The sequence below is a fragment of the Podarcis vaucheri genome (genome assembly GCF_965113315.1).
Source record: "Podarcis vaucheri genome assembly, chromosome: 4".
NCBI classification, from domain to species: Eukaryota; Metazoa; Chordata; class Lepidosauria; order Squamata; family Lacertidae; genus Podarcis; species Podarcis vaucheri.
This window is the reverse complement of record NC_138762.1, coordinates 5,707,950-5,720,756: the sequence shown is the minus strand read 5'-3', so window position 1 is coordinate 5,720,756 and position 12,807 is coordinate 5,707,950. Positions and strand designations below refer to the sequence as shown.

The 12,807-nt window shown below is 48.6% G+C and overlaps 1 protein-coding gene across 2 annotated transcripts in view; it reads left to right on the top strand.

The window, feature by feature from the left end:
- Positions 1 to 11,470, top strand: part of CLPB (ClpB family mitochondrial disaggregase) — a 71,804-nt gene extending 60,334 nt beyond the window's left edge. For both annotated transcript variants that reach the window (XM_082219243.1, XM_082219242.1), the window contains exons 11-16: positions 1,162 to 1,323; positions 3,725 to 3,881; positions 5,237 to 5,310; positions 7,008 to 7,127; positions 8,919 to 9,023; positions 10,693 to 11,470. In XM_082219243.1, coding sequence (XP_082075369.1) covers positions 1,162 to 1,323; positions 3,725 to 3,881; positions 5,237 to 5,310; positions 7,008 to 7,127; positions 8,919 to 9,023; positions 10,693 to 10,944 — 870 coding nt within the window. In that variant the 3' untranslated portion in view covers positions 10,945 to 11,470. The remainder of the gene's footprint in view (positions 1 to 1,161; positions 1,324 to 3,724; positions 3,882 to 5,236; positions 5,311 to 7,007; positions 7,128 to 8,918; positions 9,024 to 10,692) is intronic.
- The last annotated feature ends 1,337 nt before the right edge of the window (positions 11,471 to 12,807 follow it).

Below are 12,807 nucleotides of genomic sequence, written 5' to 3'. Positions count from 1 at the left end.
TTTATTCGTTGTTGTTGTTGTTTTGGCCTTGCTATGAAAGGCTCAGTATTGTCTGAAAGTGGAAATCTGTTGCAGAATAAGCTTGTTGGCGTTTTTTAATGAAAAACAGAGCGAATTTTTAATCTAGTGGTTCCTATACCTTTTGGGAACCCCATCCCCTTGGTTCCACAAACTCAACCCCAGTTTCCCCTACTCTATAAAAAGCATTATTCAGAATTGCAGTTTGCATGAGCAAATGCCCTCCCATCAGATGTCAAGGACAACTATTTGAAAGGAAAGTTTTAAATACTTGACATTTTACTATGTTTTTATATGTGCTGTAAGCCACCCAGAGTGGCTGGGGAAGTCCATCCAGATGGGTGGGCTATAATTATTATTATTATTATTATTATTATTACTACTACTACTACTACTACTACTACCACTGCTACTGAGGAAGAAAATAACATGATAAAATTTAAAACCATTAATTTCACATTTATTCAAAATCCACTTACAATGGTTTAATTTAATTCAACCAAATTGATGAACTCGAGACAGTGATGCTAGCTGTTCTAAGTCTGATAGTCATTTAGACTTTCAGCGCCGCCGCCCCCCCTGCTGCCCCCCTAGGTTATCCCACTGTCCCCACCCCCAGGAGATGGTGCAACCACTAGCCTAGTCCCTGTTGATCAAATATTCCTGATGAGGTTTTAGAACATGAGTGGAAAGCAGAGTGTAGTGCAGAAGGTCTTTAAAGTGCCAGGGCCCCTTCAGAGCTACTTGCCAAGGCTTCTATCTCTGGGCCCCTGAACCAATAACTCAGCTGCCTCTGCTCTCCATGTCCACCTCCCATTCCTCCAGACCATGCAAAAAGCCACCACTGTATATCCCTTAAAACGTAGATTGAGGAGCAGAACTGATTCTGCAACATAAGCAGCCATGTGATGATGTGCCTAATTTGCACATTGCGGTCTTAGTAATTAGATTTCCTCCATTCCAAATGCACCCAGCTCTGGACGTACAATCTTCTCCTTGCTCTCTCAGCGCGCTGAAATCGGACGGTGCAGGCTCTGAACTCCTTGTGCAGGCTAGTCTTGCTTTGAGCCACAGAGAGTCTCTTTCCCCCAGCCCAGGGCTTGGGCGTCCCCATCTGACGCCTGTGGCTTCTTTCCCTCCCAGGTTGCCAAGTTCATTGGCTCTCCGCCAGGTTACGTCGGCCATGAGGAAGGCGGCCAGCTCACCAAGAAGCTGAAGCAGTGCCCAAATGCCGTGGTTCTCTTTGACGAAGTGGACAAGGCCCACCCGGATGTCCTCACCATTATGCTGCAGCTGTTTGATGAAGTAAGACCGTCTTTTTAAAGAAGCCGTCCGAGGCCCCTGTGGCAACGTGAGGTTCCTGTGTGATTTGGCAATATACCATCGCTAGCCAGTCAGGAAAGGTTTATTTGGTCCACACAAAAATGCAAACTTATCAAGTCGAAAGGCACGTGTTAACCCAGATAACCCCTCGGCACACTGGACCCTGTTTTGTGCAATAAATGATTGCCCGGTCCTCTGGGCTGCTACAGCAAACAGAAAACTGTGCACATATAGATCACCACAAACCCAGAAATGGCACAGAAGGGGCAAAAACGGCCCTAAAAGTGTGCAAAAATGGCGCAACTACAGCATCCAGAAATCCCAGGGGCCCCTGCACCAATCTTTGAGGCCTGTGGAGAGTTGGAGTTGGAGCAAGGAGGTTTGGAGGGAGCGATGGCGGTGCCTCCAGGTTTTTCCAATGGCATTCCGAATATACGTGGTTTAAACGCACCGTACCTCGGAACATAACCCCCATGTAAATGGAGATTTCTTTCATCTTAAATTCCTCCTTTTCCTCCAAGGAGGCATACCGTTCTCTCCTCCTCTGCACTTCATCCCCACCACAAATCTGCTGAGAGGCACTGAGCTTCTTGGGCCAAGTCAGCATCTGAACTCAGGCCTCCCAGGATCTAGTCCAACGCTCTAGCCACTACACCACACTGCCTCCAACATATTTATCCATATTAACCAGTAAACAGCAGATTCCATTTTGTAGAATAGCCATGGGGAAGGATGAGAAGCTGACGAGGGGGCGCTGAGCCCTTCCTTTCTCCAGATGACCAGGGCGTTTGCTCGTTATCTGGTGTGCCACCATAGGGACTAGTAGCTTGCACTCTGCTGCTCCTTTTCCGCAGTTGAGCATCTCAGGATACTGGATTTTGCCCAGAACACACCCTCCTGCGCCCATGAGCTTCGGCATCCTTGAGTCCTGAACTTACTTGCATCACTTTACTTGTTTCCCACTTGATTGGGGTGAGGGGCATTGACACATGCTCAGCTACTACGCCTTTGGGTCATTGGTTTGTGCCTGAGAACGTCTGACTCCTCCAGGCTGACTGGCTGACCTGCAGTGGAGCGCTTGGCATTCCCCTGAGCGCGTGCAGATTTCACCACCCTCCTGTGTGTGTCCTCACTTCTTGGTGTGTGTGTGTGTTTGTTTTTGTTTTTTTATTAAAACTGGCTCCGTGGTTGTTGGTGGTGGCGGCGGGCTTTTCAGGGTGGGGGGCTTCTCTCTAGGATTAATATCACTGGTATTGCATAGATCATGGTGGCAGCCACTAAATGCGAAATCAATTCCTGAACCGCCTGCCTGACAGAGCAATAACCGAAATGTTAATCCCAAGCACCCGGCACAAATTTGTGTCCTTCAGCTGGGCACGGCTGCGCCTGGCAGCGTTGGGAGGGAGGGGACAGACGACTTATGCTTCTGTTTTATTTTTCTTCTCTCCCCCTCCCTGCCGTTCCCCAAATTGGTGTTTTCGAAAGGTTCTTATTTTTAGAGTTCTTGGGGGGAGACAGAGGAGGGGAGCGCTCAGAGTGGGGCAGAGGCAGTGACTCTCCTGTGCAGCAACCCCCAAGTGCCTCTTGCCCTCTCCTCCGGTTAGCTGTGTATGGTATTAGGAACGGTTATGATCTCATGCCTGATGAGGGAGCAGCTAGAACAATCCCCCTGTACCAATGATATGTCTTTATAGCTCACAGCCATTCCACTGCCAGCGTATTAAACTGGCTTTCTCCAGCTCGAGTAAGCTGCCTTCCGGGGCTGGGGCGGGTGCACAGGCAGTGCCCAAATGCTTCCATTCCTCTTCCAAGCAACATAGAACTGCAGAGTTGGAAGGGACCACAAGCGTCATCTAGTCCAGCCCCCTGTAATGCAGGAATTTCAGCTAAAGCATCCATGGCCGATGGCCGTCCGATCTCTGCTTTAAAAGCCTCAAGCAAACGAGAGTCCAGCACCTTCTGAAGGAGTCTGTTCCACTTTCTCAAATGGCTCTTACCCTCAGAAAGTTTTGCGCTTTAGTCAGAATCTCCTTTCTTGCCCCTTGGAGCCGTTGATTCTGGTCCTCCCTTCTGGAGCAACAGAAAACAAGCTTGCACCTTCTTCCATGCAGCCCTTCAGATATTTGAAGATGGTTCTCACGTCATCTCTCAGTCTTTCTTTATGGCAGATTCCCCAGCTTGATCCTTTCCAATCTATTCGACTAGATCTCCTACAAGGGCTGCTTTCTTGGGATCATTCTGCAGCCTCCTTGCAGAGCAGAGAGGGCCTTATGCCTGAATCAGCCCCCAGAAACTTCCCTTTCTAACGGTAGGCTTTGCATCAATTCCACTCCTTGTTCCTTACGGAGGAGTCTGACTCTGCTGTTCGTTGCTGTTTCTGAAGGGCCGGCTGACAGACGGGAAGGGGAAGACCATTGACTGCAAAGACGCCATCTTCATCATGACCTCCAACGTGGCCAGCGACGAGATCGCCCAGCATGCCTTGCAGCTGAGGCAGGAGACCGTGGAACTCAGCCGGAAGAGAATTGCCGAAAAACTAGGTACCCGTTCCCCCTGTGTGCATTCCTCCCCCCACCCTCTAAGCTCTGGGTGTTCTCTTCCTCCTGCCAACCTGCGTGACATCCTTTCCGCTGCATCAGACAAAGCTCTGTCTGTTCCCTGTCTCTTTCAAGTGGCGCCAAACATATCCCCAAAGCACAACCTGAAGGCAACAGGCTGCGCCCAGCAGCTTGCATTTAGCCACCAGCATTTAAGTTTGGGGTGACTGCCACACCTCTTCCCAACCGCATGCCAGTGTGGTGAAGCAGATTAGAATCAGCCCACTTTGCCACGGCGATTGGCCCCGAGATAAACCCATCTAACATGAGATCCCTCACTCCTAACAAATCCCTCACTCCGCCATGAAACTTGCCCCAGGGTGCGTCCTTGGACCAGTCGCTGCCTCTCAGCCTAACCTAGGCTTCCTCAACCTCAGCCCTCCAGAAGTTTTTGGCCTACAACTCCCATGATCCCTAGCTAGCAGGACCAGTGGTCAGGGATGATGGGAATTGTAACAATAAATAAATAATAAATTTTTATTTATACTCCGCCCTTCCTTGTTCAGAAAACTGGGCTCAGGGCGGCTTATGAAACGTGAATAACATTAAATTCAGAATTCAAAAATCAATTTAGGGGGGAAATCCATCTAATAAGCATTAGATGATCACCAGGGCTAGCTGGCTAAATTAGTCCTATTTGGGCCAGCGAGGAGACCAGGGGAGAATTAGCTATGGGATCCCAGAGCGGGTAAGCTTCATAAAAAGGGGAGGGGGAGGAAAGGAAGGGGAATAAAAGATCAGGCGGAATTCAAATTAAAGGCCAGGCGGAATAGCTCTGTCATACAGGTCCTGCAGAAGGAGGTTAAATCCTGCAGGGCCCTGGTCTCCTGGGACAGAGCATTCCACCATGTCGGAGCCATCACTGAGAAGGCCCTGGCCCTGGTGGAGGATAATCTGACTTCCTTAGGGCCCGGGACCTCTAAACTATGGTTATTCATGGACCTTAAGATCCTCTGCAGGGCATACCAGGAGTCTCAAAACATCTGAAGGGCCGAGGTTGAGGAAGCCTGGCCTAACCTTCCTCACAGGGCTGTTGTGGAGATTCAGTGAGGTGGGCGGGGGGGGGGGGACACAATGTATGCCACCCTGGAGAAAAAGGTGGGGTATAAAGGCAATCAGTAATTTGTGCAAACTGTCTCACGATACTCTCGGGACACTGGGCAAGCAGAATGAGCCAAGCTACGGTGCTGGCTTCCGAAGCCAACAAGCAGGAGCAGAGGAAGCCCCTGCTCTGGAAAGTGTGCTCTCTTTGTGGGTCTCCCTGCACCCTGAGCCAGGCTTGTGCCTTTTCCTTTCAGATGACGTCCAGATCACAGACAAGATAATGATCTCTAAGCAGTTCAAGGAGAACGTCATCCGCCCCATCTTGAAGGTACAGATGGTGCTGTTTATTGCTAGCCTTTCCTTTCAGCCGTCTTGGGTTTCCAGAAGTGGAACGCCCCAAAGCCTCGGGGGTTTGTTTTCAGGCCTCCTCTTCAGTTTCAGGCGCTCAAATGGATGAGAGCAGAACTCCGACCTGGAGGGCTCCTCAATTGTTTCCCGCAAGCAAGCCTCTGAGCCGAAAGCACTTGCACATTAATGCCCCATGTCAAGAGGAGAGGCTGGTTTGGCTGGCATTCCTCACTGCCACCTTCAGCCCCAGACGCCACACACTCACTGGGATGGCGAGGCAGATGGTATGGGGGAGCCTTAGGACTCCACCCCAGACCATCGTTGAATTTCAAGAAGACAATTTGATATTTATGTGTCGCTATTGCTCAGGTGTGAGAAGCGCAGAGGATCATTATATAACATACACAGATAGCGTACACTTAGAATCATAGCTCAGGAATCCCTGGCAGATGGCCATCCAACCTCTGTTGAAAAAACCTCCAAGGAAGGAGAGTCCATCACCTCCCAAGAAAGTCCACTCAACTGTCAAACAGCTCTTCCTGTCTCTTACTTCGTAGATCGTACAAGATTTTTTCTCAAAATCTTTGTAGTTTTTCCTAGACAATATTTACCAGTACAGTGGTACCTTGGTTTAAGAACAGCTTAGTTTATGAACAACTTGGATGAAGAACGCTGCAAGCCCAGAAGTAGGTGTTTTGGTTTGTGAACTTTGCCTCCCCCGCTGCTATGGGAAAGCACACCTTGGTTTAAGAATGCTTTGGTTTAAGAACAGACTTCCAAAACGGATTAAGTTCATAAACCAAGGTACCACTGTATAAAGGTAAAGGGACCCCTGACCATTAGGTCCAGTCATGGCCGACTCTGGGGTTGTGGCGCTCATCTCGCTTTATTGGCCGAGGGAGCTGGCGTACAGCTTCCGGGTCATGTGGCTAGCATGACTAAGCCGCTTCTCGCGAACCAGAGCAGTGCACGGAAATGCTGTGTACCTTCCCGCCGGAGCGGTACCTATTTACCTACTTGCACTTGGACGTGCTTTCGAACTGCTAGGTTGGCAGGAGCCAGGACCGGGCAACAGGAGCCCACCCCGTCGTGGGGATTCAAACCACTGACCTTCAGATCGGCAAGTCCTAGGCTCTGTGGTTTACCACTGTATAGCAGCACACATTTATTATGTAGCATTGGGAACATTCCAGTGGGTCACTAGGCATAATTTTTTAAAATACGGGGAACTGTATATCGTAATATAACAAACATCCATCCGAAAGAAGTCCGTACTAGCTTCTGGGGAATTCTCATATTTTTTAGAAACATCAGAAGCAACTTGGTGTATGAACACACTGAACAGGAAAATTGAGAGCCTGCAATCCTATATGTTTACCTGGGAGTAAATTACGACGCTGGAGCAAAGCAGGAGTCTCCCTGGTTCACACTTAGATGGGGGTTGAGTCCTCCTAAGCAACTTAATGAAGGAGAGCCCACCAGACGTAATTGGGGGAGTGGAGAGGTTCTGCTCATTCGTCCTTCTGTTCATTTCGATTTGCTTTCACTTCTCCTGGTCTCGTTTTGTCCTCCACGGACAGTGATTTCCACATGTTACAGGTTTTTCCCCCCTGCAAACTGCTCATCTGCTTTGCCTTCCCAGCAAACCTCTCTGCTCTGCCCCTTTTCCTCCTGCAGGCTCACTTCCGGAGAGACGAGTTCCTGGGAAGGATCAACGAAATTGTCTACTTCCTCCCCTTTTGCCACTCGGAGCTCATCCAGCTTGTCAACAAGGAGCTGAGCTTCTGGGCTAAGAGGGTAAGGATCTCTGCCAGTCGCCCCCACGCCTCCTCCCTCCCCATGCATTGTGCCTTTCGCACAAATACACACAACACCCCAGCACTTCATTTAAAGGGAGAAAGAAATCCTTGCTGTTGATTCCCTTGGAAATGTGAAGATGGGGTTCATAAGTGCAAACACAAATATGTAACAGCAGACACATAATTGAAAAATCACAAATTAAATCCAGGTGCATGTTATCCAATTCTGCAATTTAATGACAGTTAGACCAACAGCATTTCACATACCTCAGTTTCTGGAATTTTGCACCAAATTTTGCACCAAATCATGAGCTTCCATTTTAGAATAGAAAGCAAAGCAAGTTCCTGGTCCTCATTATTATTACTATTAAGCTGTGTTTGAAGAATTAAAATCAGACGCCTGTCTGTAAAGAGCACCAGCAATCAAGAGAGTAGAAATTCTGTGCCCTTCCCAGTCACCTTCCCCTCTCTTGTGATGTCTAGTTTCCTAATCATAAGTCACTCATAGAATCCTAGAATTGTAGAGTTGGAAGGGACCCCAGGGTCATTTAGTCCAACCCCCTTCAATGCACTCTTGCCCATCTTGGGTGGCATTATAGTTCAGTGGTAGAATATTGGCTTTGCATGCAGAGAGTTACCAGCTTCCTCAAGCAAGACTTGGACACTCGTTCCCTAAACCACTTCCTATTTGCTTAGGCCAGGCATAGGCAAACTCAGCCCTCCAGGTGTTTTGGGACTACAACTCCCATCATCCCTAGCTAGCAGGACCAGTGGTCAGGGGTGATGGGAGTTGTAGTCCCGAAACATCTTGCCTGGCTAAGGCAGTGCTGAACTAGATGAACCAGTCACCTGACTCAGTATAAAACATCAGCATGCTTCCCATAGTACAGTGTTTAAAAACATAGTTTGCCTGCAGAGGGTCCCAGATTCGTTCCCTGGTGCCTTCAGGGAAGGACCCCCCCCCCCGGAGCCCTGAAGAGCTGCTGCCAGCCAGTGAAGGTTATACTGAACTGGATGAGCCCAGGTGATGGTCTGGCTTGTCATTAAGCAGCAACAGGCAGGCATGTGAAATCACTTTTAATGAAAAACAAAAGTCAGAATAAGCATTTAGTTTAAGAAATGATATACAACACAAACAAATCTTCCGCACGTTTTTGTTTTTGTTTTTTGTAATGTGCTCTGAGTGCAGAATTTGGGTAGCACTTCCTTGGGGTGGAAACGTCACTTTTTTAAAATAAATGAATAAAAATGCAGCCTTGTGCAGCTGCCATGACTCTTGCAAAATCTGTGCAGAGAGAAAAGGCCACACACACAAGTTACCTATTTCATTCAGATGAATATTTGATGCCAAGCCATTTCAAATGTGTGCGGTTAGAAAAAGTAAGTTTAAGGTAATATGGCCTTAATTTACACAATATAGCACTTAACGGGATCGGGGTGGGTTGTAATAGAACCGATTCCCTTCTTAACTCTTGTCAGCTCTGATGAAGCTGTTTTCCAGGGGAAGCAAATTGCAGTAATTTAAAAAAGAAGCAAAACTCCACACCCGCAAATCCTCTCCAGCCATATAGATTTTCTGTGCGGTGGTATTACGAAGATGTCCTCATTTCACCAGGATCACGGTGGAGGACAGGGTTCAGGCGAGGGGGGTGGGGGTTGCTTTCCGTAGACAGGAGACTCCGGCCCAGAAAGCTCTCTGCTCAGCCCAGTGCAAACCAGCCTCTGCTTCAGAGAGCGAAACAGTGTCCATCGGATCCCAGTAACTTGCTGCTTCTTTCTCCCCCTGCAGGCCAAGGCAAGGCACAACATCACCTTAGTGTGGGACAGGGAGGTGATGGACGTGCTAGTGGACGGCTACAACCTGCACTACGGAGCCCGCTCCATTAAGCACGAGGTGAGCGGGGGGGGGCAGAGGGGGCTCTTGCTCCTCTTCCAGTGCTGACGGAAGGGAACTGGTGGCAAGCCTTGCTTTCTCCCTCAACTAAGATGCTCCACCAACACTGCTGATGCTCCAATGCCCATTTACACCACAAAGAACTCATATCCCACCTGCTCTCAGCAGCCAGAAACACCATAACCAGACACTGGAGAGACCTGTCAGGAGTAAGCATGGACCAATGGTACCAAATAGTATGGGAAGCAGCCCTACTAGAAAAATTAACCAATAAACTGAAACTGACACGGGGACAAACAGAAGAAGACGCCTTCACCCCGGTTTGGCTCCCCTTTATCACATACACAGCCCAACAGGACAGTGACAATAATCCACCAACAGCATACAAATCAATATGGCTAACCTGATCCAAAACACCCACCCACCTCACCCACACACGAAAACAAAGATCACCACAGCCAATCACAAGCAAACAATCACACCCTAGGCCAGCCCCAACCTCTCTCACCACCAAAGGAACACAAGTGAACAACACAAGCAACACTCACACCAAACTCAACATACATTAAACAAAATAGAAACACCGCCACCCGACCCCACCCCCATCCATCTTCCCTCTCTCCACCCCCCTTTCTTTTTTCTTTTTTCTTTTTTCTTTTCTTCTCCCCCTAATGCCTCAACAAATGAAACGGATTTGTAAAAATGTTACATGAAAAAAAAAAAATACGAGGCACTACACTTCTGTAAAACAAGAAAATCCTGAATAAAATATTAAAAAAACAACAACACTAAGATGCTCCACCAACGCTGCTGCAACGTTGGCTCATAGGGGAGCTGCTCCACCCCAGCATCATTCCAGTTGTCCTGATGATCCCTGAGCATGGAATTTGCCCTTTTCACAGCTGAACTTCTTCATTGAGCTGTACCTGCTACGACCCCAAGGTCTCATTCCCCATGAGCGTATATGAAATTAAGATTTTGTGGCCCCTTCCAGCTCTGCAGCATGATTCACTGATGTGCAGTCTCTTGAATGTGCAGTCTGCCAGTCTCAAGGCGGCTTCTGCTTGCGGCAGCCCACATAGGGTGGATTTCTGTGTTTTTTTATTGTTTTAAGTCATTTTTATTTGGTTTCACAAATACAAAGTTATAAACAAATAGAAAACGAGAAACATATCCATGTAAAGAGATTCCTTCAAATCTCCTGGCTTCCTCCCACCCCCTCCATGAAATTCCCTTTTAAACATTTATTCCTGAATATTCTTCCATACTCCGATTTTTATATCAAACCATATTACCCGTGATAATAGTCACACTACAAGTGAGATCAAAATCCTGCTAACGTTTCCCTCTGCTTACAGTGGTCTCCTAAATAACTTATAAATTTTCCCATTCTTTTATAAAGTTATTCTCTTGATTTCCAAGTTTTCCAGTCAGTTTTGCCATCTCTGCATAGTCCATCAGCTTGGCTTGCCACTCCTCTCTGGTAGGGACTTTGTCTTCTTTCTGTTTAATTTTCTATCCTGCCTTTTCATAAAAGAGCTCAAGGCGGCTCCCCTCTCAACAACCCTGTGAGGGAGGTTAGGCTGGAAGATAGGAAGTAGTCGGTCTGTGTTCTTGATCCAGAACTCTTCTCACTACTATGTGGCTCGTCTCTGTCCCTGATCCCCAGGTTGAACGTCGAGTCGTGAACCAGCTCGCCGCCGCCTACGAACAGGACCTCCTGCCCCGCGGTTGCACCTTGCGGATCACGGTGGACGACTCAGACAAGCGGCTCCTGAAAGCCAAGGGCAGCTCGTCCCCCGCGGAGGGCCAGAGGAAGGGCCCCACGCTGCGGCTGGAGATAGTCGAGAAGGACAGCAAAAGCCGGAAGCTGGACATTCAGGCCCCGTTGGCTCCCGACGAGATGTCCTATACTTTATAGGCCCGTGGGCTGCCCCCTGCGGAGCTTCGGGTTGTGTGGTCAGTAATAAAACAATCATGAGATGTAGACGGAGGAGTAAGGAAGGTGGTTTGGGGAACCCGGGTTTCTCTGGAGATCAGAGCTTAGCTGGGAGAGAGATAAAGAGAGAACCTTATAGCTCAAGTCACTGCTACAGCCTTGTTGAGACAGGCCTACCCTGTGCAAAATCGATGGGCGGCTTCGGCCTGCTGCCCCGCAGAGCTGTTTGCGAGGGGGAGAAGGTTTGTGCTTTGGGTGGGGCAGGGTTTCTCAGGGGAAATAAGCGCGAACTTCCTTGTTCCGAGCAAGCTGCTGTGCCTGCCTCCCTCCAGCCCCTAAAGTGATGCTGCAGAATGCGTTGGGTGCCGATTCAGGTCTCAAAAAGTGACTTTTTCAGACGCTCACCAAGGTTATGCCTCTGCGAAAGTGCTGGGTGTGGGTTTTTCCAGCCACCTGGGCACCAACCAGATCTCTTAAGTTATTGCAATAAATGTAAATGGATACCAAATGAGGTCCTCTCTTCGTCTGTTCATCTCGGGCATTTAGGTGGCGGTGGTGGAGGAACCTTCTGCACATGCTCAGCTGAAATGCATGGGAGCTGTGCAGGTGGACAGTTTGTAGAATCCTAAAATTGTAGAGTAGAAAGGCCTCCTAGGGGTCATCTAGGGTGGTGCATGCTCTGGTTATCTCCCGCTTGGACTACTGCAATGCACTCTACATGGGGCTACCTTTGAAGGTGACTCGGAAACTACAACTAATCCAGAATGCGGCAGCTAGACTGGTGACTGGAAGTGGCTGCCGAGACCACATAACACCAGTCTTGAAAGACCTACATTGGCTCCCAGTACGTTTCCGAGCACAATTCAAAGTGCTGGTGTTGACCTTTAAAGCCCTAAACGGCCTCGGTCCAGTATACCTGAAGGAGCGTCTCCACCCCCATCGTTCAACCTGGACACTGAGGTCCAGCGCCGAGGGCCTTCTGGCGGTTCCCTCATTGCGAGAAGCAAAGCTACAGGGAACCAGGCAGAGGGCCTTATCGGTAGTGGCGCCCGCCCTGTGGAACGCCCTCCCATCAGATGTCAAAACGATAAACCTGACATTCAGAAGACATCTTAAGGCAGCCCTGTTCAGGGAAGTTTTTAATGTATGATATTTTACTGTTTTTTTGGTTTCTATGGAAGCCGCCCAGAGTGGCTGGGGAAACCCAGCCAGATGGGCGGGGTACAAATAATAAATTATTATTATTATTATTATTATTATTATTATTATTATTATTATTATTATCTAGTCCAACCCCCTGCAATGCAGGAATCACATCTAAAGAATCACTGACACACGACCATCCAACCTTTGCTTAAAAACTACAAAAAAAGGAGAATCCATCACTTTCCAAGGGAGTCTGTTCCACCATCGAGCTGCTCATCCACTGGTTCGACTCCTGCCTCCAGTGCGGGAGAAAACAAGCGTGCTCCATCCTCCATGTTGACAGTCCTTCAGAGATTCAAAGATGGCTGTCATATCACCTCCCAGTCTTCTCTCCTGCAGGCTAAACTTCCCCAGCTCCCTCAACCATTCCTCATCAGGCTTGGTTTCCAGACCCTCGGCCACCTCAGTCACCCTCCTCTTGCAACATCCTTCTTAAACTGTGGTGCCCAGAACCGGACACAGTTCTCCAGCTGGGGGGTCTGACCAACACAAAGTTCTGTTGCATTGCCGTTTGTGCAGAAGAACATCCTGCTGAATTATGCCTTTTGCCTTTTCTCCCTTAAGGGTCCGCCCGCATCACTATTCCTTGTTACGGTGGTGGGGCAGTTCTGTTCTCTGGCTTACGCTTCTGTTCTCTGC